The 25,262-nt window shown below is 54.3% G+C and overlaps 1 protein-coding gene across 2 annotated transcripts in view; it reads left to right on the forward strand.

Annotated features, from left to right (window-relative positions):
- The window catches only part of BICRA (BRD4 interacting chromatin remodeling complex associated protein), a 28,086-nt gene extending 3,047 nt beyond the window's left edge, over positions 1 to 25,039 (forward strand). Inside the window, exons 2-14 of one of the 2 annotated variants that reach the window (XM_085564761.1) lie at positions 575 to 620; positions 1,504 to 1,546; positions 2,735 to 2,800; positions 4,315 to 6,036; positions 8,444 to 8,818; positions 10,555 to 10,693; positions 12,276 to 12,412; positions 14,129 to 14,200; positions 15,208 to 15,251; positions 16,469 to 16,617; positions 17,717 to 17,811; positions 18,755 to 18,857; positions 20,947 to 25,039. In XM_085564761.1, coding sequence (XP_085420887.1) covers positions 580 to 620; positions 1,504 to 1,546; positions 2,735 to 2,800; positions 4,315 to 6,036; positions 8,444 to 8,818; positions 10,555 to 10,693; positions 12,276 to 12,412; positions 14,129 to 14,200; positions 15,208 to 15,251; positions 16,469 to 16,617; positions 17,717 to 17,811; positions 18,755 to 18,857; positions 20,947 to 22,094 — 4,134 coding nt within the window. In that variant the 5' untranslated portion in view covers positions 575 to 579 and the 3' untranslated portion in view covers positions 22,095 to 25,039. Of the gene's footprint in view, positions 1 to 484; positions 621 to 1,503; positions 1,547 to 2,734; positions 2,801 to 4,314; positions 6,037 to 8,443; positions 8,819 to 10,554; positions 10,694 to 12,275; positions 12,413 to 14,128; positions 14,201 to 15,207; positions 15,252 to 16,468; positions 16,618 to 17,716; positions 17,812 to 18,754; positions 18,858 to 20,946 lie in introns of those variants that run through there. The other variant, XM_085564762.1, reaches the window with a different exon arrangement.
- The last annotated feature ends 223 nt before the right edge of the window (positions 25,040 to 25,262 follow it).

The raw sequence follows: 25,262 nt of genomic DNA on the forward strand, positions 1-25,262 counted from the left end.
CTGGGTTTTCCCCGTCATTCCCCCCTAAAATTCCATAAAAAATGAGATTTTTGGGATTTTTCCCTGGGTTTTCCCCGGGATTCCCCCCAAAATCCCATCCGAAATGAGAAATTTGGGATGGATTCCCACTTTCCCCCAAGATCTCCCCCAAAAATGAGGATTTTGGGATTGATTCCCTGTTTCCCCCAAAATCTCCCCCAAAATCCCATCATAGAAGAGAATTTCAGGATTTCTCCAGGGTTTTCCCTGGGATTCCCCCCAAAATCCCATCCAGAGTGAGAATTTTGGGATGGATTCCCCCTTTTCCCCAAAATTCCCCCCAAAATCCCATCCAGAGTGAGAATTTTGGGATGGATTCCCCCTTTTCCCTGCAATTCCCTCCAAAATCCCATCCAGAATGAGAATTTTGGGATTTCTCCCCCACAAACCCAACCCAAATGGGAATTTTGGGATTTCCCCCGGGTTTTCTCTGGAACAGAGCAGGAAAAGGAGCTCGGACCTGGGAATTTTGGGGGATTTGGGGGAATTTGGGGCGTTTTTGGGAATTTGGGAGTGACGCCGCCTCTGCTCGCAGGGGACATGGACGATGAGGACGGGCGGTGCCTGTTAGACGTCATCTGGTGAGTCCGGAACATGCCCGGGAAATTCCCGGGAAACGGCCCAAAAAAGCCGGAAATTGCCCCAAAAAACGGCAGGAAATGGTTAAAAAAAAAAAGGACGGGAAATGGTTCCAAAAAAAGGCAAGAATTGGCCCAAAAAAAGGGTGGAAATGGCCCGAAAAAGGAGGAAAATGAATCAAAAAAGGTGGGAAGTGGTTCCGAAAAAAGGCGGAAATGGACCAAAAAAAAAGTTGGAAATGGGTCCCAAGAAAAGGCGGGAAATGGTCAAAAAAAAAGCGGAAATGGCCCAAAAAAAAAGGCAGGAAATGGTTCAAAAAAAGCGGGAGATGGCCCAAAAAAAGGGCAGGAAATGGTTCAAAAAAAAGGATGGGAAATGGCCCAAAAAGGTGGGAAATTACCCCAAAAAAAAGGCAGGAAATGGTTCAAATAAAAAGGTGGGAAATGGCCCAAAATAGGCTGGAAATAGTTCCAAAAAAAAAGGCAGGAAATGGCCCAAAAAAGGAGAAAAATGGCCTCAAAAAAAGCCAGGGAATGACCCCAAAATAGGCTGGAAATGGTTCCAAAAAAGGCAGGGAATTACCCCCAAAAAAAGTGGAAAATGGCCCAAAAAAACAGGTGGGGAAGTGGTTCCAAAAAGGAGGAAAATGGCCCAGAAAAGGGCGAGAAATGACCCAAAAAAAGGCAGGAAATGGTTCCAAAAAAAGGAAAAATTTTTGTGGGAAATGGCCCCAAAAAAAGGAGGGAAATGACCAAAAAAAGGAGGAAATTGGCCCCAAAATCCGGGAATTTGGTCCCCAGGGCTGCGGGATCGCCGGGGTTTTCCCGGATTTTCCGGGATTTTCCCGGAATTCCCTCCCTGAGCCTCCTCTCCCTGTTTCCCCAGCGATCCGCAGGCCCTGAACGATTTCCTCCATGGATCCGAGAAGGTGAGAGCCCAAAAATCCCCATTTTCCCCATTTTTCCCATTTTCCCCCATTATTTCCTCATTATTTCCCCCACTTTTCCCATTTCCCCCCATTATTTCCTCATTATTTCCCCCACTTTTCCCATTTCCCCCATTATTTCCTCATTATTTCCCCCACTTTTCCCATTTCCCCCCATTATTTCCCATTTCCCCCATAATTTTCCCTTTTTCCCCCATCGATTTTCCCTTATTTTTCCCATTATTTCCCCCCTTTCCCATTTTTTCCCATTTTTCCCCTCCCCATTTCCCCCGATAATTTCCCCTTTTTTCCCATTTTCCCATTATTTCCCCATTATTCCCCATTTTCCCCTAACAATTTCCCCATTTTTCCCCATTTCCCCCATTATTTCCATATTTTTCCCATTTCCCGTTTTTCCCATTTTTTCCCCATTTTTCCCATTATTTCCCCATTTTCCCCCAATAATTTTCCCGTTTCTCCCATTATTTCCCCATTTTCCTCATTTTCCCCCAATAATTTTCCCGTTTCTCCCATTATTTCCCCATTTTTCCCCGATATTTTCCCCTGATAATTTCCCCATTTTCCCCATTATTTCCCCCGTAATTTTCCCATTATTTCCCCATTTCCCCCCATAATTCCCCCATGATTCCCCCATGATTTCCCCATAATTTCCCCATTATTTTCCCATTTTCCCCATTTTTTCCCCATTTTTCCCATTATTTCCCCGATAATTTCCCCGTTTCTCCCATTATTTCCCCATTTTTCCCCGATATTTTCCCCTGATAATTTCCCCCATAATTTTCCCATTATTTCCCCATTTCCCCCCATAATTCCCCATGATTTCCCCATAATTTCCCCATTATTTTCCCATTTTCCCCATTATTTCCCCATTTTTCCCCGATATTTTCCCCTGATAATTTCCCCCGTAATTTTCCCATTATTTCCCCATTTTCCCCATTTTTTCCCCATTTTCCCCATTTTTTCCCATTATTTCCCCATTTTTCCCCGATATTTTCCCCCGATATTTTCCCCTGATAATTTCCCCGATAATTTTCCCATTATTTCCCCATAATTCCCCCATAATTCCCCCATAATTCTCCCATAATTCCCCCATGATTCCCCCATAATTTCCCCATTATTTTCCCAATTTTCCCCATTTTTCCCCAAATTTGGCTGCCCGTTCCGTTGCAGATCGACAGCGACGACCTCCTGGAGCACTCGGGCGACGCCGCCAGCGCCTTCTTCGAGGGAGCCGCGGTGAGTCCCGGCATTCCCGGAATTCCAGGAATTCCCGGAACTCCCGGAATTCCCGGAATTCCCGGAATTCCGGCCCGGCAGCGCGGCACTTGGGAAAAGGGGCAAAGCGCCTCCAAATCCCCTCAGCGGCAGAAAAAGCTCATTTTCCCTGGGCGTTTCCCTATTTTCTTCCCGTTTTTCCCGTTCTTTTCCCATTTTTTCCATTTTTTTCCCCATTTTTTTCCCCATTCTTCCCATTCTTTTTCCCATTTTTCTTCCCATTTTTCCCATTCTTTTTCCCATTCTTTTTTTCATTTTTTTCCTTTTTTTCCCCATCCTTTTTCCCATTTCCCCCATTCTTTTCCCCATTCCTTTTCCCACTTTTCTTCCCATTTTTCCCATCTTCCCCCATTTTTTCCCATCCTTTTTCCCATTTTCCCCCATTTTTTCCCATTCTTTCTCCCATTTCCCCCATTCCTTTTCCCGTTCTTTTTCCCATTCTTTTTCCCATTTTTCCTATTTTTTTCCCCATTTTTTCCATGCTTTTTCCCATTTTTTCCCATTTATTTCCCCATTTTTTCCTCATTCTTTTTCCCCTTTTTCCCACCTTTTTTCCCATTCTTTTTCCCATTTTCCCTCCATTTTTTGGAACGCTTTTTCCCATTTTTCCCATTATTTCCCCATTTTTTCCCCATTTTCTCCCTTCTTTTTCTCATTCTTTTACCCATTATTTTCCAATTTTTCCCATTCTTTTTCCCATTTTTTTCCATGCTCCATTGGGCTCCATTGGGTTCCGTTGAGCACCCTTGGGTTCCATTGGGTTCCCTTGGATTTCATTGGGCTCCATTGGGTTCCGTTGGGTTCCGTTGAGCACCCTTGGGTTCCATTGGGTTCCCTTGGATTTCATTGGGCTCCATTGGATTCTGTTGGGTTCCGTTGAGCACCCTTGGGTTCCATTGCGTTCTCTTGGGTTCCGTTGGGTTCCGTTGACCTCCATTGGTTTCCATTGGGTTCCGTTGGGTTCTGTTGCATTTTCTTGGGTTCCCTTGGGTTCCGTTGACCTCCATTGGTTTCCATTGGGTTCCATTGGGTTCTGTTGACCTCCATTGGTTTCCATTGGGTTCCGTTGGGTTCTGTTGAGCTCCATTGGTTTCCGTTGAGCTCCCTTGGGTTCCATTGGTTTCCATTGGTTTCCGTTGGGTTCCATTGGGTTCTGTTGAGTTTTGTTGGGTTCTGTTGGGTTCCATTGGGTTCTGCTGAGCTCCCTTGGTTTCCATTGGGTTCTGTTGAGTTTTGTTGGGTTCTGTTGGGTTCCATTGAGCTCCGTTGAGCTCCCTTGGGTTCCATTGGTTTCCATTGGTTTCCATTGGGTTCTGTTGAGTTTTGTTGGGTTCTGTTGGGTTCCATTGGGTTCTGTTGAGCTCCCTTGGTTTCCGTTGGGTTCCATTGAGTTCCGCTGGGTTCCGCTAATCTCCTTGGTGCCCCCCATCCCCCCTGACCCCCCATCCCCCCTGACTCGTTCCCCGTCGCCGCAGCTCCACGGGCAGGAGGCGGCCGGGAACCCCCTGAGCGCCGAGCCCAGCCAGCCGGCGGCCGGCGTGGACCTGGACTTCCTGGAGGATGACATCCTGGGCTCGCCGGGCGGCGCCGGCGCGGGCGCCGAGCAGCCGTGCGACATCCTGCAGCAGAGCCTGCAGGAGGCCAACATCACCGAGCAGACGCTGGAGGCCGAGGCCGAGCTGGACCTGGGCTCCTTCCAGCTGCCGGCGCTGCAGCCGGTGGTGCAGGCGGCCGACGGCGCGCCGCAGATCTTCCCCGGCGCCGCCGCCGCCGCCGCCGACCTGCTGGGGCTGCAGCCGCCCGCCGTGCTGGCGCCGCAGGCCTTGGTGCAGCCGCCCGACGCCGTCAACAAGGCCATCAGCGTGCAGCCCTTCCTGCAGCAGGTGGGGCTGGGCAACGTCACCATCCAGCCGCTGCCCAACCTGCCCGGCCTGCCCAACGGCAGCCCCGGCGGCGCGCTGGGGCTGGGCCCCATCCAGGTGGTGGGCCAGCAGGTGATGGCCATCAACCAGCCGGCGGCGCCGCAGCTGCTGGCCAAGCCGGCGCCCGTGGCGGCCGTGGGCGGCTACATCGCCCAGCCCGACGCGGCGGCGGCGGCGGCGGCGCAGGGAGCCGGCTTGGTGATCCAGAAGAGCCTCCCGGCGGCCGTGGCCACGGCGGCGCTGAACGGCGGCTCGGTGTTCGGCGGCGTGTCGGCGGCGTCGGCGCAGCCGCTGGCGGTGGCCTCGGGCCCGGGCGGTTCCCTGGTGCCGGCGCCCAACGTCATCATCCACCGCACGCCCACGCCCATCCAGCCCAAGCCGGCCGGCGTGCTGCAGCAGAAGCTCTACCAGATCACGCCCAAGCCCTTCGCGCCCGGCGGCGCGCTGGCGCTGCCCGGCGAGGCGCCCGCCAAGGCGCAGCAGAACTTGGCCTTCGTGGCCGGCAAGGCGGCGCCCAACGTGGTGCTCCAAGGCTTCCCGCCCAACGTCTTCAAGCCGCCGCCGCCGCAGCCGCCGGCGCTGGGCAAGTCCATGAGCGTGCACGTGCTCAACCAGGGCGGCTCCATCGTCATCCCGGCGCAGCCCTTCCAGGGCCAGAACCAGTTCCTGCTGCCCGGCGCCTCGGCCGTGCCGCTGCCGCAGCCGCTCTCGGCGCTGCCGGCCGGCGTGGGCGGCCCGCTGCTGCCGGCCACGGGCCCGGCGCACATCATCGCCGGCCAGGGCGCCGGCGCGCAGCTGCTGGCCAATCCGGCGCTGCCGGCGCAGCTGCTCAACCAGAACCTGGCGGGCCAGCTCAACCTGGGCCCGGTGCTGGCGGCGCCGGGCGCGCCGGGCGCGGCGCACATCCTGTCGGCGGCGCCCATCCAGCTGCAGCCGGGCCAGGTGGCGCCGCCGGCGCTCTTCCAGATGCCGGTGTCGCTGGCCGGGCCGCTGCCCAGCCCCGGCTCGGCGCCGCCGGCGCCGGCGCCGGCGCCCACCGTCATCCAGGGCGTGACGCTGGCCGGCCCGGTGGCCATGCTCAACGCCGGCGAGGGGCTCGGCGCCGCCGCCGCCGGCCCCGCGGCCGCCGGCAGCCCCGGGCAGGCCGAGCCCGGGCCCGGCGCCGCCGCCCCGGCGCAGCCCAGCCCCGGCCTGGCCGCCAGCCCCGAGAAGATCCTGCTGGGAACGGCGGCGCCGGCGCTGGGCCAGGACGGCGTGCCCGTGTTCCTGCAGCAGGTGAGGCGCCCGGAACGCCGGGATTGGGGGGCCGGGGTTCGGGAATGCCGGATTTGGGGAGCCGGGGTTCGGGATTTGGGGAGCTGGGGTTCCGGAATGCCGGGATTGGGGGGCCGGGGTTCGGGAATGCCGGATTTGGGAGCCGGGGTTCCGGAATGCCGGGATTGGGGGGCCGGGGTTCCGGAATGCCGGGATTGGGGGAGCTGGAGTTCCGGAATGCCGGGATTGGGGGGCCGGGGTTCGGGATTTGGGGATTGGGGGGCCGGGGTTCCGGAATGCCGGGATTTGGGGGCCGGGGTTCCGGAATGCCGGGATTGGGGAGCTGGGGTTCCGGAATGCCGGGATTGGGGAGCCAGGGTTCGGGATTGGGGATTTGGGGAGCCGGGGTTCCGGAACGCCGGGATTGGGGGGGCCGGGGTTCCGGAATGCCGGGATTTGGGGAGCCGGGGTTCAGGAATGCCGGGATTTGGGGAGCCGGGGTTCCGGAACGCCGGGATTGGGGGGGCCGGGGTTCCGGAATGCTGGGATTTGGGGGGCCAGGGTTCGGGATTTGGGGATTTGGGGAGCCGGGATTCCGGAATGCCGGGATTTGGGGTTCTGGGATTCGAGATTTGCGGATTTCGGGGTGCTGGGATTCAGGAATTGCCAGGATTTGGGGATTTGGGGTGCTGGGATTCAGGAATTGCCGGGATTTGGGGATTTGGGGATTTGGGGATTTCGGGGATTTATGGGATTTGGGAAATTGGATCCAGGGGTGGAAAGCGGGATCTAGGCTTGGAGAATTGGGAGCTAGTCATGGAAAAATGGAATCCAGACCTGGAAAATGGGATCCAGGGGTGGGAAATCAGGATCCAGGCTTGGAAAATCGGCATCCAGGGCTGGAAAAATGGGATCCAGACATGGAAATTGGGTTCTGGAGCGGGGAAATTGGGATCCAGGGGTGGAAATTCGGGATCCAGGGGTGGAAATTTGGGATCCAGGGATGGAAATTGGGATCCAGTCATGGAAAATTGGGATCCAGGGGTGGAAATTTGGGATCTGGGATCTGCTCCTGGCCCCGATTCCCCCGAATCGTGCCTGGATCCGCTTTTCCCGCCGGATCCTCTGGAATTCCCAGAATTCCCAATCCTTTCTGCCCCGTCTGGGAGTTCTCCCTGAATTCCCGGAATTCCCAATCCTTTCTGCCCCGGTTTCCCTCCAGAATTCCTGGAATTCCCGGCCCTCGCCCCGCTCGCTTGGCGCTCACTAACCCCCGCCGCTGCCGCGCCCCAAAATCCCGGAATTCCCCCAAATCCTCGGGATCCCCGGGAATCCGGGGGGGGGAGGGAGGGAGGGCGGATTCACCCCAGGATTGGAGTGAAAATCCAGGGATTGAAAATCCGGAATCAAAATCAGGGATCAAAATCCAGGGATTGAAAATCCAGAGATCCAAAATCCAGGGATCAAAATCCAGGGATTGAAAATCCAGGAATTCAAATTCCAGGGATCAAAATCCAGAGATTCAAAATCCAGGGATCAAAATCCAGGGATTGAAAATTCAGAGATCCAAAATCCAGGGATCACAATCCAGGGATTGAAAATCCAGAGATCCAAAATCCAGGGATTGAAAATCCGGAATCAAAATCAGGGATTTGAAATCCAGGGTCCAGGGATTCAAAATCCCGGGATCGAAAGTCCGGGAATCAAAATCCAGGGATTGAAAATTCAGGAATTCAAAATCCAGGGATCAAAATCCAGGGATTGAAAATCCAGAGATCCAAAATCCAGGGATTGAAAATCCAGGGATCAAAATCCAGGGATCAAAATCCAGGAACGGGAATTTTTTTTGGGGGGGGATGAAGGATTTTTGCCATTCCCGGGGGATTTTTCCTCCTCCTGCTTCCCGAAATTCCTCGGGAATGGGAATTTGGGGGGGCTGGGGGATCCCTGGGGTTGTTTTTTCTGGAATGTTCCGTTTCAGGAACCATTTTTGGGTGGATTTTCCCATTCCTGCCTCCCAAAAATTCCTTAAAAATCGATTTGGGGCAGGATTGGGGTCCTGGGGCCATTTTTGGGTGGATTTTCCCATTCCTGCCTCCCAAAAATTCCTTGAAATTGGGATTTGGGGCAGGATTGGGGTTCCGGGCTTGTTTTTCCCGGGATATTTCTGCCCCGGAGCCGCCGTGGTGGATCCTGCCTCAGTTTCCCCGGTCCCTCCTTCCGCAGGGGCAGAACTGGGCCGGATTTGGGCCGGATTTGGGATGCGGGGGCGGCTCGGGGCCCTTCCCGAGACCCCCCCGGCTCCTGGAGGGAATTCCCGAATTCCCGACTTCCCGAGGGGCGGATTTGGGTCCAGATCCGGGGATTTTGGGGGATCCCGGCCCCGCTTCCCGCACTAACCGAGCTCTTCCTGTTCCTTCTGTTGCAGCCGAAGCTCCCGGGAGCGTCCCCGGGGGAGCCCCCGGCCCCCGTTCCCCAAATTCCCCAAATTCCCCAAATCCCCTCCCAAATCCCTTCCCAAATTCCCCAAATCCCGTCGCGGCCGCCGTCCCGGCCGCCGTCGCGGCCGCCCTCGGAGCCGTTCCCGGAGCATCCCCAGCACTCCCCGCATTCCCAGGTCTCCCAGCATTCCCAGGTCTCCCAGCATTCCCAGATTTCCCCGCATTCCCAGATTTCCCCGCATTCCCAGCCCCCGCCGCCCTTCCCGCTGCCGCTGCTGCCCCCGGAGCATCCCCGGAGCTTCCCCCTGATCCCGGCGCCGTTCCCGGCCCCGCCCAAGGCCGGCCCCGAGCGCTTCCAGCAGGTAATTCCCGGAATTCCGGAATTCCCGGGAAATCCCACAGCTTCCCAGCCATCCCTGAGCATTCACAGCACGGAAATCCCGGCGGGAGTCCCGGAAATTCCTGGGAAATCCCAGAAATTCCAATCGAAATCCCAGAAATTCCAGCGGGAAATTTCTGGGAATTCCCAAAAATCCCAGCGGAATTCCTGGGAAATCCCAAAAATCCCAGTGGAATTCCCAGGAAATCGAAAAATCCCAGCGGAATTCCCAGGAAATGCCAAAAATCCCAGTGGAATTCCCGGGAAATTCCAGAAATTCCCAACCATCCCTGAGCATTCACAGCACAGAAATCCCAGCAGGATTCCCAGAAATTCCCGGGAAATTCCAAATATTCCCAGAAATCCCCAAGTGCTTCCAGCAGGGAATTCCCAGATTTCTGGAATTCCCGGGAAATTCCAAATATTCCCAGCCATCCCTGAGCATTCACAGCACGGAAATCCCAGCAGGATTCCCGGAAATTCCTGGGAAGTTCCCAGAAATCCCTGAGCACTTCCAGCAGGGAATTCCCGGAATTCCTGGAAATTCCAGGGAAATTCCAAATATCCCAACTATCTCTGAGCATTTCCAGCACAGAAATCCCAGCGGAATTCCCAGGAAATCCCAAAAATCCCAGTGGAATTCCCAGGAAATTCCAGAAATTCCCAGCCATCCCAAACATTCCCAAGCGCTTCCAGCAGGGAATTCCCAGGAAATCCCAAAAATCCTGGCAGAATTCCCGGGAAATCCCAAATATTTCAACCATCCCGAGCGCTTCCAGCAGGGAATTCCCAGAAATCCTGGTGGAATTCTTGGGAAATCCCAAAAAATCCCAGTGGAAATCCCAAAAATCCTGGCAGAATTCCTGAAATTCCCAGCAGGAATTCCCCACATCTCCGGGGTTTGGGAATTTTTGGGGAATTTGGGATTTGGCTCCTCCTGGATTTGGGGTTTTTTGGGGCCATTTTTTGGGGATTTGGGGATTCCGGGTCCGTTCCTGACGTTTTCGGGGATTTTGGGGCCGTTCTTTCGGGATTTGGGAATTCCGTGTCCGTTTTTTGGGGATTTGGGAATTCCGTGTCCGTTTTTTGGGGATTTGGGGTTTTTGGGTCCGTTTTTTGGGGATTTGGGAATTCCGTGTCCGTTTTTTGGGGATTTGGGAATTCCGTGTCCCTTTTTTGGGGATTTGGGGTTTTTGGGTCCGTTTTTTGGGGATTTGGGAATTCCGTGTCCGGTGCTGAGCTCTCCGGGGTTTTTGGGGCCGTTCTTTCGGGATTTGGGGTTTTTGGGTCCGTTTTTTGGGGATTTGGGAATTCCGTGTCCGTTTTTCGGGATTGGGAATTCCGTGTCCGTTTTTCGGGATTGGGAATTCCGTGTCCGGTGCTGACCTCTCCGGGGTTTTTGGGTCCATTTTTTGGGATTTGGGAATTCCGTGTCCGTTTTTCGGGATTGGGAATTCCGTGCCCGGTGCTGACCTCTCCGGGGTTTTTGGGTCCATTTTTCGGGATTGGGAATTCCGTGTCCGTTTTTTGGGGATTTGGGGATTCCGTGTCCGTTTTTCGGGATTGGGAATTCCGTGCCCGGTGCTGACCTCTCCGGGGTTTTTGGGTCCATTTTTCGGGATTGGGAATTCCGTGTCCGTTTTTTGGGGATTTGGGGATTCCGTGTCCGTTTTTCGGGATTGGGAATTCCGTGCCCGGTGCTGACCTCTCCGGTTCCAGGTGCCCCCGGGGCTGCTCCTGCAGCCGAAGCCGCCCCCGTCCAGCCCGGCGCCGTTCCCGGCTCCGCCCGCGCCCGGCCTGGTGCCGGCGGCTCCGGGAACGCCCGGCCCGGCCCTGGCGCCCGCCGGCGCCGCCTCAGGTGCGTGCGGGGCGCCGCGATCCCCAAATCCCCGAATCCCGAAATCCCAAAATCCCCAAATCCCCAAATCCCAAATCCCCAATCCCCGAATCCCGAAATCCCCGAATCCCCAATCCCCAAATCCCGAAATCCCCAATCCCCAAATCCTGAAATCCCCAATCCCTAAATCCCCAAATCCCCAAATCCCCAATCCCCGAATCCCGAATCCCTAAATCCCCAAATCCCCAATCCCGAAATCCCTAAATCCCGAATCCCGAAATCCTGAAATCCCCAATCCCTAAATCCCCCAATCCCCAAATCCCAAATCCCCAATCCCCGAATCCCGAAATCCTGAAATCCCCAATCCCTAAATCCCCAAATCCCCGAATCCCAAAATCCCTAAATCCCCAATCCCCAAATCCCAAAATTCCGATACCCCGAAATCCTGAAATCCCCAAATCCCCAAATCCCGAATCCCTAAATCCCCCAATCCCCAAATCCCCAATCCCTAAATCCCCAAATCCCCAATCCCCAAATACCGAATCCCCAAATCCCCAAATCCCCAATCCCAAAATCCCAAAATCCCCAAATCCCGAATCCCCAAATCCCCAATCCCCAAATCCCGAATCCCTAAATCCCCGAATCCCCAAATCCCCAATCCCCAAATCCCGAATCCCTAAATCCCCGAATCCCGAAATCCCCGAATCCCCAATCCCCAAATCCCGAATCCCGAAATCTCGAAATCCCCAATCCCCAAATCCCGAAATCCCCAAATCCCGAATCCCGAAATCCTGAAATCCCCAATCCCTAAATGCTGAAATCCCTAAATCCCGAAATCCCCAATCCCGAAATCCCGAATCCCTAAATCCTGAAATCCCCAATCCCGAAATCCCCGAATCCCCAAATCCCCAATCCCCAAATCCCGAATCCCTAAATCCTGAAATCCCCAAATCCCTAAACCTGAAATCCCGAAATCCCGAATCCCCAAATCCCCAAATCCCTAAACCTGAAATCCCTAAATCCCAAAATCCCCAATCCCCGAATCCCCAAATCCCGAAATCCCCAATCCCGAAATCCCGAATCCCTAAATCCCGAAATCCCGAATCCCTAAATCCCGAAATCCCGAATCCCGAAATCCTGAAATCCCGAAATCCTGAAATCCCTGCGCTGCCGTTCCCAATTTCCCGGTGCCATTCCCAATGGAATTCCTGGCGCCATTCCCAGTGTCCCATTGCCAGTTCCCCATTCCCAGGTTCCCATTCCGTGTCCCCATTCCCAATTTTTCCAATGGAATTTCTGGTGCCATTCCCAAGTTCCCGGTGCCATTCCCGGTTTCCCATCCCAATTTCCCGGTGCCATTCCCGGTTTCCCATCCCAATTTCCCGGTGCCATTCCCAATTTCCCATCCCGGTTTCCCGGTGCCATTCCCGGTTTCCCGGTGCCATTCTCGGTTTCCCATCCCAATTTCCCAATTTCCCATCCCAGTTTCCCGGTGCCATTCCCGGTTTCCCATCCCAATTTCCCGGTTTCCCATTCCCAGTTTCCCATCCCAATTTCCCGGTTTCCCATTCCCAATTTCCCATCCCGGTTTCCGCTCCCGCAGGTCCGGCGGCGGCGGATCCGAAGCCGTTCTCCGGCCCCGTTCCCGTTCCCGTTCCCGTTCCCGTTCCCGTTCCCGGTGGGAATCCGGCTCCGGCTCCGGGCAAGGCGGGGCCGCCCCTCCCCCCCCAGCCCGGCCAGGTGAGCGCCGCGTCCCCGGGATCGCCCACGTGTTCCCGGTTTGCCCAATTTTATCCCGGTTTTCCCAATTTAATCCCGCTTTTCCCAATTTATTCCCAATTTGCCCAATTTAATCCCGGTTTTTCCCGATTTATTCCCAATTTAATCCCGGTTTTTCCCAATTTAATCCCGGTTTTTCCCAATTTGCCCAATTTAATCCCAGTTTTTCCCAATTTATTCCCAATTTGCCCAATTTAATCCTGGTTTTTCCCAATTTATTCCCAATTTGCCCAATTTAATCCTGGTTTTTCCCAATTTATTCCCAATTTGCCCAATTTAATCCTGGTTTTCCCAATTTAATCCCTGTTTTCCCAATTTATTCCCAATTTGCCCAATTTAATCCCGCTTTTTCACTATTTATTCCCAATTTGCCCAATTTAATCCCATTTATTCCCAATTTATTCCCAATTTGCCCAATTTAATCCCGGGTTTTCCCAATTTATTCCCAATTTATTCTCAATTTGCCCAATTTAATCCCGGTTTTTCCCGATATTTTCCCAATTTAATCCCGGTTTTTCCCAATTTAATCCCGGTTTTTCCCAATTTATTCCAAATTTATTCCCAATTTGCCCAATTTAATCCTGGTTTTTCCCAATTTATTCCCAATTTATTCCCAATTTGCCCAATTTAATCCCGGTTTTTCCCAATTTATTCCCAATTTATTCCCAATTTGCCCAATTTAATCCCGGTTTTTCCCAATTTATTCCAAATTTATTCCCAATTTGCCCAATTTAATCCCGGTTTTTCCCAATTTATTCCCAATTTATTCCCAATTTGCCCAATATAATCCCGCTTTTTCATGAGTTATTCCTAATTTGCCCAATTTAATCCCATTTTTTCCCAATTTATTCCCAATTTGCCCAATTTAATCCCGCTTTTTCACGATTTATACCAGTTTTTCCCAATTTAATCCCTTTTTCCCAGTTTCTTTCCAATTTTCCCAATTTAATTCCGTTTTTCCCAATTTATTTCCAATTTTCTGAATTTAATCCCAGGTTTTCCCAATTTATTTCCAATTTTTCCCAATTTATTTCCATTTTTCCCAATTTAATCCTGGTTTTTCCCAATTTATTCCAAATTTTCCCAATTTAATCCCATTTTTTCCCAATTTATTTCAAATTTTCCCAATTTATTTTCATTTTTCCCAATTTATTTCCATTTCTCCCAATTTAATCCTGTTTTTTCCCAATTTATTCCCAATTTTCCCTATTTAATCCCGGCTTTTCTGGATTTATTTCCAATTTTCCCAATTTATTTCAGTTTTTCCCAATTTACTTCCAATTTTCCCAATTTATTCCCAATCTTTCCCAAATTATTTGCAATTTTCCCAATTTATTTCCAATTTTCCCAATTTATTTCCATTTTTCCTATTTATTTCTGTTTTTCCCAGTTCGTTTCCAATTTTTCCCAACTAAATTCCTAAGTTTTCCCAATTTAATTCGGTTTTTCCCCAATTTTCTCTGTTAATTTTCCAGCTTTCCCAATTTTCCCCATTTTTTTCCATTTTGTCCCATTTCTTTCCCATTTTCCCCAATTTTTTTCCATTTTTCCAAATCCTTTCCCATTTCCCCCCACTTTTCCCTGATTTTTCCCTGTCCTTTCCCATTTTCCCCCGTTTTTCCCCATTTTTTGTTACTTTTTTCCCGTTTTCCCACTTTTTTTCCCGTTTTTCCGCAGGCGAAGCCGGGCGGGATCAAGGCCCCCCCCCAACCCCCGGGGGGGGGGAAGGGCCCCCAGGCCCCGCCCACGGTGAGTCCCAAAATCCCCGGAATTCGCCCCAAAACCTGGGAATTGTCCCAAAATCCCTGGAATTCGCCCCAAAATCCCCAGAATTCGCCCCAAAATCCCCGGAATTCGCCCCAAAACCTGGGAATTCGCCCCAAAACCTGGGAATTGTCCCAAAATCCCCGGAATTCGCCCCAAAACCCGGGAATTATCCCAAAATCCCTGGAATTCGCCCCAAAATCCCCGGAATTCGCCCCAAAATTCCCCGGAATTTGCCCCAAAACCTGGGAATTGTCCCAAAATCCCCGTAATTTGCCCCAAAATCCCTGGAATTTGCCCCAAAATCTGGGAATTCCCCCCAAAATCCCCGGAATGCGCCTCAAAATCTGGGAATTGTCCCAAAATCCTGGGAATTTGCCCCAAAATCTGGGAATTGTCCCAAAACCTGGGAATTCACCCGAAAATCTGGGAATTCGCCCCAAAATCTGGGAATTCACCCAAAAAACTGGGAATTCACCCGAAAATCTGGGAATTCACCCCAACATCTGGGATTTGCCCCCAAAACGTGGGAATTGCCCAAAATCCCGGGGTTTTCCCCCAAAATGTGGGAATTGTCCCACAATCCAAGGAATTCACCCCAAATCCCGGTTTTTCCCCCCGAACCGCGGGATTTGCCCGAATTCCCGGTTTTTCACCCCAAACCGCGGGATTTGCCCGAATTCCCGGTTTTTCACCCCAAACCGCGGGATTTGCCCGAATTCCCGGTTTTTCCCCCCCAAACCGCGGGATTTGCCCGAATTCCCGGTTTTTCACCCCAAACCGCGGGATTTGCCCGAATTCCCGGTTTTTCACCCCGAACCGCGGGATTTGCCCGAATTCCCGGTTTTTCACCCCAAACTGCGGGATTTGCCCGAATTCCCGGTTTTTCACCCCAAACCGCGGGATTTGCCCGATTTCCCGGTTTTTCACCCCAAACCGCGGGATTTGCCCGAATTCCCGGGTTTTCACCCCAACCCGCGCTGTCTCCGCAGCTGGAGCCGAAGGCGCCGCTGCTGCAGCCCAGCAAGGAGGCCTGGTAAGGACGGGGATTTCTGACAAAAACGGCGATTTCGGGCACGTTCGCGACAAAAATGGCAATTTTGGTCCTGTTTGGGAAAAAAATGGGAATTTTGGCCATGATTGTGCCAAAAATGGGGAATTTTGGCCGTGTTGGTGCTAAAAATAGGGAATTTGGCCATGTTTGTGAAAAAAAATGGGGAATTTTGGCCGAATTTCTGCCAAAAATGGGTAATTTTGGCCATGATTGTGCCAAAAAATGGGGAATTTTGGCCGTGTTTGTGCTAAAAATGGGTAATTTGGCCATGTTTATGAAAAAATGGGGAACTTTGGCCGAATTTCTGCCAAAAATGGGTAATTTTGGCCGAATTTCTGCCAAAAATGGGAATTTTGGCTATGTTTGTGAAAAAAATGGGGAATTTTGGCTGAATTTCTGCCAAAAATGGGGAATTTTGGCCATGATTGTGCCAAAAATGGGAATTTTGGCCACGTTTGTGAAAAAAAATGGGAATTTTGGCCACGTTTGTGCCAAAAATGGGAATTTTGGCCGTGTTTGTGCCAAAAATGGGATTTTGGCCGTGTTTGTGCCAAAAATGGGATTTTGGCCATGTTTTTGCCAAAAGTGGGAATTTTGTCCATGTTTGAACCAAAAATGGGGATTTTTCTCCAGTTTTGCCCCAAAAATATTTGGTTTTGCCCTAAAACCGTTGATTTCTCTCCATTTTGCCCAAACCCTCAGTTTTTCACCCCAAACCCATTGATTTTTCCCAAATCTGCTGTTTCTCCCCCCAAACCCGTGGGGTTTTTTTTTCCCAATTTTTCCGTTTCTGCCCCCAAAGGGTTGATTTTTCCCAAATCTGCCGTTTTTCACCCCAAACCCGTGCTGTTTTCCCAGCCTGCTGGAGCAGCTGCACCGGCACCAGGGCGCGGTTATTGTTCCCAAATCTGCCGTTTCTCCCCCCAAACCCGTGGGGTTTTTTTGCCCAATCCCCTGGTTTCTGCCCCCAAAGGGTTGATTTTTCCCAAATTTCCCATTTTTCACCCCAAACCCTGTTTCATTCGCAGCCTGCTGGAGCAGCTGCACCGGCACCAGGGCGCGGTTATTGTTCCCAAATTTGCCGTTTTTCACCCCAAACCCGTGGGGGTTTTTTTGCCCAATTTTTCTGTTTCTGCCCCCAAAGGGTTGATTTTTCCCAAATTTCCCGTTTTTCACCCCAAACCCTGTTTCCTTCGCAGCCTGCTGGAGCAGCTGCACCGGCACCAGGGCGCGGTGCTGCACCCGGAGCCGCGGGCGCCGTTCCGCTCGCTGGGCGACGCGCTGCGCCGCCTGCTGCCCTACCACGTGTACCAGGGTGTGCTGCCCGGCCGCGCCGACTGCCAGCGCGGTACGGAATATACCGGGATATACCGGGATATATCGGGATATCGGGATATCGGGATATATCGGGATATATCGGGATATATCGGGATATATCGGGATTGGGGATTGGGGATTGGGGATTGGGGTACCGGGGCTGCCCTACCACGTGTACCAGGGCGTGCTGCCCGGCCGCGCCGACTGCCAGCGCGGTACGGAATATACCGGGATGGACCGGGATATATCGGGATATACCGGGATATATCGGGATATATCGGGATATCGGGATAACGGGATAATGGGATAACGGGATATTGGGATAATCGGCTATTGGGATAACGGGATATTGGGATAATGGGATAACGAGATAATGGGATAACAGGATAACGGGATAACGGGATAATGCGATATTGGGATAATGGGATAATGGGATAACATGATAACGGGATAATGGGATATTGGGATAATGTGGTAATGGGATATTGACATATTGGGAAAATGGGAAAATGGGATAATGGGATATTGGGATATTGGGATATTGGGATATCGGGATAATGGGATAATGGGATAATGTGGTAATGGGATATTGAGATATTGGGATAATGGGATATTGGGATATTGGGATATCGGGATATTGGGATATTGGGATATCGGGATATCGGGATATTGGGATAATGGGATATCGGGATTTTGGGATAATGGGATATCGGGATATCGGGATATTGGGATTTTAGGATAATGGGATAATGGGATAACAGGATAACGGAGATAATGGGATAACATGATAACGGGAGCACTGGGAGAAGGGAGAACGTTGGAATAACGAGGCCTTTCCTCTGCTTCCCCTTCCTTCACATCCCCATTCCCAAATCCCGCAAATCCCCCAAATCCCAACTCCCACACCCCGAATCCCCAAATCCCGAATCCCCAAATCCCGAATCCCCAAATCCCAAATGCCGAATCCCCAAATCCCGAATCCCCAAATCCCGAATCCCCAAATCCCAAATCCCCAAAATCCCGAATCCCCAAATCCCGAATCCCCAAATCCCAAAATCCCGAATCCCCAAATCCCGAATCCCCAAATCCCGAATCCCCAAATCCCGAATCCCCAAATCCCGACCCGGCAGTGGACGAGGAGTTCGAGGCGGTGTCGGAGCAGCTCCTGCGCCGCACCCGGGCCATGCTCAACAAGTACCGGCTGCTGCTGCTCGAGGAGTCGCGGGTGAGCCCCGCGCCCCAAAATACCCAAATCCCTCCCAGATCCCCCAAAATACTCCCAAATACCCCCAAATCCCCCCCAAATCCCCCAAGATCCCTCCAAATCCCCCCAAATCCCCGGGATCTCCCCCAGATCACCCCCAGGATCCCCCAAATCCCTCGGGATCACTCCGGATTACCCAAAATCCCCTAAATTCCCCCCAAATCCCTCTGGGATCACCCCCAAATCCCCCCAAATTCCCCCCAAATCCCCCCAGATCCCCCTGGGATCACCCCCAGGATCCCCCAAATCCCCCCAGGATCCCCCAAGTCCCCCCGGATCACTCCCAGGATCCCCCAAATCCCCCCAAATCCCCCGGGATCCCCCAAATTCCCCCGGGATCCCCCCGAATCCCCCGGGATCCCCCCAAATCCCCCCAAACCCCCCGGGATCCCCCAAATCCCCCGGGATCCCCCCAAATCCCCCCCAAATTCCCCCCAAATCCCCCCGGGATCCCCCAAACCCCCCGGGATCCCCTCGAATCCCCCCCAAATTCCCCCCAAATCCCCCCGGGATCCCCCAAACCCCCCGGGATCCCCTCGAATCCCCCCAAATTCCCCCGGGATCCCCCAAATCCCCTTAATTTCCCCCCAAATCCCCCGGGATCCCCCCAAATCCCCCCCAAATCCCCCCCAAATCCCCCCCAAATCCCCCGGGATCCCCCCGAATCCCCCAGGATCCCCCCAGATCCCCCCGAATCCCCCCCAAATTCCCCCCGAATCCCCCCAAATCCCCCGGGATCCCCCCAAATCCCCCCAAATTCCCCCCAAATCCCCCGGGATCCCCCCAAATCCCCCGGGATCCCCCAAATCCCCCGAATCCCCCCGAATCCCCCCGAATCCCCCGAATCCCCGGGATCCCGGATCCCGGCCGGCGGATCCTTGCCGAGCCCGTGCCGTGCCCGCAGCGCGCCAGCCCCTCGGCCGAGATGGTGATGATCGACCGCATCTTCATCCAGGAGGAGAAGACGGCGCTGGCGCTCGACCGGCAGCTGGCCCGCGAGCGGCCCGGTGCGCCCCGGGAATACCGGGAGTGGGGAGGGAGCGCCGGGAATCCCGGGAGTGGGGTGGGAATACCGGGAGTGGGGAGGGAATACCGGGAATACCGGGAGTGGGGTGGGAATACCGGGAATACCGGGAGTGGGGAGGGAATACCGGGAATACCGGGAGTGGGGTGGGAATACCGGGAGTGCCGGGAGTGGGGAGGGAACACCGGGAATACTGGGAGTGGGGAGGGAGTGCCGGGAATACCGGGAGTGGGGAGGGAACGCCGGGAATGGGGTGGGAATACCGGGAGTGCCGGGAATACTGGGAGTGGGGAGGGAATACCGGGAATACCGGGAGTGGGGAGGGAATACCGGGAGTGGGGAGGGAACGCCGGGAATGGGGTGGGAATACCGGGAGTGCCGGGAATACTGGGAGTGGGGAGGGAATACCAGGAATACCGGGAGTGGGGTGGGAATACCGGGAATCCCGGGAGTGGGGTGGGAATACCGGGAATACCGGGAGTGGGGTGGGAATGCCAGGAATCCCGGGAGTGGGGAGGGAATACCGGGAGTGGGGTGGGAACGCCGGGAGTGCCGGGAGACGGGGTGGGAATACCGGGAATGGGGTGGGAATACCGGGAGTGCCGGGAGATGGGGTGGGAACGCCGGGAATACCGGGAGACGGGGTGGGAACGCCAGGAAGGCCGGGAAATGGGGTGGGAATACCGGGAAACCAAGAGGGAGCGCCGGGAGTGGCGGGAGATGGGGTGGGAATGCTAGGAATACTGGGAATGGGGTGGGAATTCCGGGAATGGGGTGGGAATGCCGGGAATGGGGTGGGAATACTGGGAATGGGGTGGGAATACCGGGAAATGGGGTGGGAATACCGGGAAATGGGGTGGGAATACCAGGAAACAGGCTGGGAATGCCGGGAATACCGGGAGATGGGGAGGGATCAACGGGAATGGGGTGGGAATGCCAGGAAATGGAGAGGGAATCCCGGGAGTGGGGTGGGAACGCCGGGAGGGCCGGGAGACGGGGTGGGAATACCGGGAAATGGGGTGGGAATACCGGGAATGGGGTGGGAATACCGGGAATGGGGTGGGAATACCGGGAATGGGGTGGGAATGCCGGGAATACCGGGGAATGGGGTGGGAATACCGGGAATGGGGTGGGAATACCGGGAATGGGGTGGGAATACCGGGAATGGGGTGGGAATGCCGGGAATACCGGGGAATGGGGTGGGAATACCGGGAATGGGGTGGGAATGCCGGGAATGGGGTGGGAATACCGGGAATGGGGTGGGAATGCCGGGAATGGGGTGGGAATGCCGGGAATGGGGTGGGAATGCCAGGAAATGGAGAGGGAATCCTGGGAAACAGGAAGGGAATCCCGGGAAAATGGCAGGAACAGGGCTGGGAATCCCGGGAATGGGGTGGAAATCCTGGGAAACGGGGCAGGAATCCCAGTGGGAATGGGGTGGAATTCTCAGGGTTTGGGGTGGAATTCCCAGGGTTTTGGGATGGGATTCCTGTGATTTGGGACAGAATTCCTGGGGTTTGGGACCTGTCAAACTCCCATGAAAACACCGAGGGTCAATCAAAGGTTAATTAAGGGTTGATCACAGGTTAATTAAGGGTCGATCAAAGGTTACTTAAGGGTCGATCAAAGGTTAATTAAGGGTTGATCAAAGGTTATTTAAGGGTCAATCAAAGGTTAATTAAGGGTCTATCAAAGGTTACTTAAGGGTCCATCAAAGATTAATTAAGGGTCAATCAAAGGTTAATTAAGGGTCGATCAAAGGTTAATTAAGGGTCGATCAAAGGTTACTTAAGGGTTGATCACAGGTTATTTAAGGGTCAATCAAAGGTTACTTGAGGGTCAATCAAAGGTTAATTAAGGGTCTATCAAAGGTTATTTAAGGGTCAATCAAAGGTTAATTAAGGGTTGATCAAAGGTTATTTAAGGGTCGATCAAAGGTTAATTAAGGGTCAATCAAAGGGGTCAGTCAAGGGTCAGTCAGCCCCGTGGGAAAAGGGGCGGGGCCGAAAGCCAATTGCCGCCATCGACATGCAAATGAGCTCTAATTAACCCTCCTCTCCTTTCCCTTGCAGACGAATACGTCTCCTCGTCCTCCTCGTCCTCGTCCCGCTCCCACGCCCTCCCCCCTTCCTCCTCCTCCTCCTCCTCCTCCTCGCTGCCCCTCCCCCAGCCCTCCCCCGCCCCTCCCCCGCCCGCCCCTCCCCCCCCGGCGCCCCCCAAGCTGCTGATCAAGCACGGGGGGGGCTCGCCCAGCGTCACCTGGCTGGGGGACCCCCGGGGGGGAGGGGACCCCCGGGGGGGAGGGGAGCCCCGGGGCGGGGGAGGGGAGCCCGAGGAGGCGCTGCCGTCGCGCAGCCGCCCGCCCATGAAGACGTACGAGGCGCGCAGCCGCATCGGCCTCAAGCTCAAGATCAAGCAGGAGGCCGGGCTCAGCAAGGTGATCCACAACACGGCGCTGGACCCGCCGGGGATCCCGCCCGGGAGCGCCGGGAGCGCCGGGAGCGCCGGCGCGGCGGCGCCGGCGGCGCAGCTCAACGGATCCCTGGAGAAGAAAGCGCCGGCGGCGCCGCTGCCCAAGGCCGGCGCCGCGCCGTGCCGGCTGCCGCTGAGGAAGAGCTACCGGGAGATCGGCCGCGAGATCAACCGCGAGATCGACCGCGAGATCGACCGGCAGCACCGGGAGGCGAGCCGGGAGGCGAGCCGGGAGACGCCGCAGCCGCGGGAGGCGGCGGCGCGCTCGGAGCGCCGGCCGGCGATCGCGGCGCTGCGCCGGGAGCCGGGAGCCGCCGGGAGGATCCGGCCCGGGAAAGGTCCCCCCGAGGAGCCGTCGGACGGCGAGGAGGAGGAGGAGGAGGAGGACGAGGATGAGGAGGACGAGGACGAGGAGGAGGAGGAGGAGGAGGAGGAGGAGGAGGAGGAGGGCGGCGCGGCCGAGCCGCCGTGGGCCGGCAAGCGGCGGCGCGCCGAGGCGGCCGAGGTGGACGCGGCGTCGTTCAGCAGCGAGAGCCCGCGGGACGACTCGCTGAGCGAGCACCTGCAGAGCGCCATCGACAGCATCCTCAACCTGCAGCAGCCGCGCGGCGCCGCACCGGCACCGGCACCGGCACCGGCAGCGGCAGCGGCGGCGCCCTGCGCGGGGCCACCGCGCCGCGCCGAGCCCCTCCTGCCCCCCCCCAGCCACAACGGCGGCCTCGGCGCCGCCCGGACGTGCACCAGATGACGGCGGCGGGGCGGCGGCTGGGAGACCGGGAACGCAGGCCGGGAACGCGCCGGGAACGCGCCGGGAACGGGAGAGCCCGCGGCGGATCCAACACCGGGAACGAGCACCGGAAATGGACACCAGGAACGGACACCGGGAACGGACACCGGGACACCGGGAACGGGCACCGGGACACCGGGAACGGGCACCGGGAACGGGCACCGGGAACACACCGGGACACCGGGAACGGGCACCAGGAACAGACACCGGGAACGGGCACCGGGAACGGGATCGGGAACAGCCCCGGGACGCCAGGATCAGAACAGGACACCGGGAACGCACCGGGATCGGAACGGAACACCGGGATTGGGAGACACAGATCGGATCGGGACACCGGGACTGGGACACCGAGACCGGGATACCGGGATTGGGAACGGGACGCCGGGATCAGACCGGGATACCGGGATTGGGAACGGGACGCCGGGATCAGACCGGGACACCGGGATCAAACCGGGAATGGGAATGGGAACGGAGCAGGACCAGGATCGAGAACAGGAACCGGGATTGGGGAGAGCAGCGGGAATTCGGGAATGCGGGATGGGAAATTCGGGAATGTGGGATCGGCCCCCAGATGGGAAATGCGGGAATGCGGATTGGCCACAGAGAGAGGAACGGGAAATTCGGGAATGTGGGATCGGCCTCAAAATGGGAAGTTTGGGAATGCTGGATGGGAAATTCAGGAGAGAGAGGAGCAGGAAATGTGGGAAACGTGGGAAATGTGGGAAATGTGGGAATTCCGGAGCTTTCCCGGGATCTGGGAGAGCCCCAGAGCCAGCGGGGTCGGGATGGGAATGGGAAGCACCAAATGCATCGGGATCGGGATGGGAAAACCCCAAATCCATCGGGATTGGGATGGGAAAACCCCAAATCCATTGAAATTGGGATGGGAACAGGAAATCCCAAATCCATTGGGGTCAGGATTGGGAATGGAAGCCCCAAATCCATCGGGATTGGGATGGGAATGAGAAACCCCAAATCCATCGGGATGGGAACAGGAAATCCCAAATCCATCGGGATCAGGGTGGGAATGAGAAACCCCAAATCCATCGGGATGGGAACAGGAAATCCCAAATCCATTGGGATCAGGATTGGGATGGGAAAACCCCAAATCCAGCGGGATGGGAAAACCACAAATTCATCGCGATTGGGTTGGGAATGGGAGCCCCAAATCCATCGGGATTGGGATGGGAATGGGAATGAGAAACCCCAAATCCAGCGGGATCAGGGTGGGAATGGGAAAACCCTAAATCCATTGGGATGAGAATGGGAAACTCCAAATCCATCAGGACGGGAGAGGTGGAAAATCCCAAATCCATCAGGATGGGAACAGGAAATCCCAAATCCATCGGGATCAGGGTGGGAATGAGAAACCCCAAATCCATCAGGATGGGAATAGGAATGGAAACCCCAAATCCATCGGGATGGGAAAACCCCAAATCCATCGGGATGGGAAAACCCCAAATCCAGCGGGATTGGGATGGGAATGGGAATGAGAAACCCCAAATCCAGCGGGATCAGGGTGGGAATGGGAAAACCCTAAATCCATTGGGATGGGAACAGGAAATCCCAAATCCATTGGGATCGAGATTCGGATGGGAATGAGAAACCCCAAATCCATCGGGATCGGGACGGGACAGAGGGAAAATCCCGGGATCGGGGTCGGGGTCGGCGTGGGAAGATCCCGAATCCCTCGGAGCGCCGGGGTCGGGAGCCGGAGCCGCCTCCTTCCCCCAAATCCCCCAAATCCCCGGGAGCGAAATTGCCCGGGATCGTTCCCGAAATCCCAAAAATTCCGCCCCAAAAATTCCCACAGAAAGGGAAGAAAACCCCAAAATTCCCCCCCCCCCCCCCCCCCCCCCGCCCGCCATCTTTATTTTATTTTTTTACAAATTCTGGAGTTTCCGGAGCCTCCCCAAATTCCTGAATTTCTGAGAGGAGAATTCCCAAAATCCCCAAATCCCCCAATTTCTGGGAGGAGAAATCCCAGAGTTCCCAAAATCCCCGAATTTCTGAGAGGAGAATTCCCTACTCCTGAAATATCCTGAGTGGAAAATTCCCAAAATTCCCGAATTTCTGAGAGCAGAATCCCTAAAATTCCCAAATTTCTGAGAGGAGAATTTCCAAAATTCATAAATTTCAGAAAGAATTCCTAAGTGAAAAATTCCCAAATTTCTGAGAGGAAAATTCCCTAAATTCCTGAATTTTGAAGTGGAAAATTTTCCAATTTCCCCAAATCCCCAAATTTCTGAGAGGAGAATTCCTAAAATTCCCAAATTTCCGAGGGGATAATTCCCAAAAATCCCCAAATTTCTGAGAGGAGAATTCCCAAAATTTCCGAGAGGAGAATCCCCAAATTTCCGAGTGGAGAATTCCCAAAATTCTGAGAGGAGAATTCCGTATCCCGAATTCCCGAGTGCCAAAATCCCCAAATTTCTGAGAGGAGAATTCCCAAAAATTCCAAGAGGAGAATTCCCAAAGTCCCCAAAATTCCAAGAGGAGAATTCCCAAATTTCTGAGAGGAGAATTCCGTATCCTGAATTCGTGAGTGGAAAATCCCCAAAAATCCCAAATTTCCGAGTGGAGAATTCCCGAATTTCTGAGAGGAGAATTCCGTATCCCGAATTCCCGAGTGCAAAATCCCCAAATTTCTGAGTGGAAAATCCCCAAAAATCCCAAATTTCCAAGAGGAGAATCCCCAAATTCCCAAATTTCCGAGCGGAGAATCCCCAAAAATCCTGAATTTCCAATAGGAGATCCCCCAAATTCCCGACTTTCCGAGCGGAGAATTCCCGGAATTCCCGGAATTCCGGCGGGTTTTGTACTGTATTTATTGTCCATAGCGCGTTTTGTACGGAATTCTGGAACTTTCCTATTTCTGCTGTAAATTAAAAAATCCTTTGCGGTAACGCCGGCATCCAGGATTTGGGATTTGGGATTTGGGGATTTTGGGAATTTTGGGGATTTTGGGGATTTGGGATTTTTGGGTATTTGAGGTTTTTGGAATTTGGGATTTTGGGGATTTTGGGGTTTCAGGGATTTTGGGATTTGGGGATTTTGAGTTTTTGGGATTTGGGGGTTTGGGATTTTTGGGATTTGAGGTTTTGGGATCTTGGGGGTTTTTGGAGTTTT

Source organism: Lonchura striata, chromosome 34 (genome assembly GCF_050655825.1).
Source record: "Lonchura striata isolate lonStrDom1 chromosome 34, ASM5065582v1, whole genome shotgun sequence".
NCBI classification, from domain to species: Eukaryota; Metazoa; Chordata; class Aves; order Passeriformes; family Estrildidae; genus Lonchura; species Lonchura striata.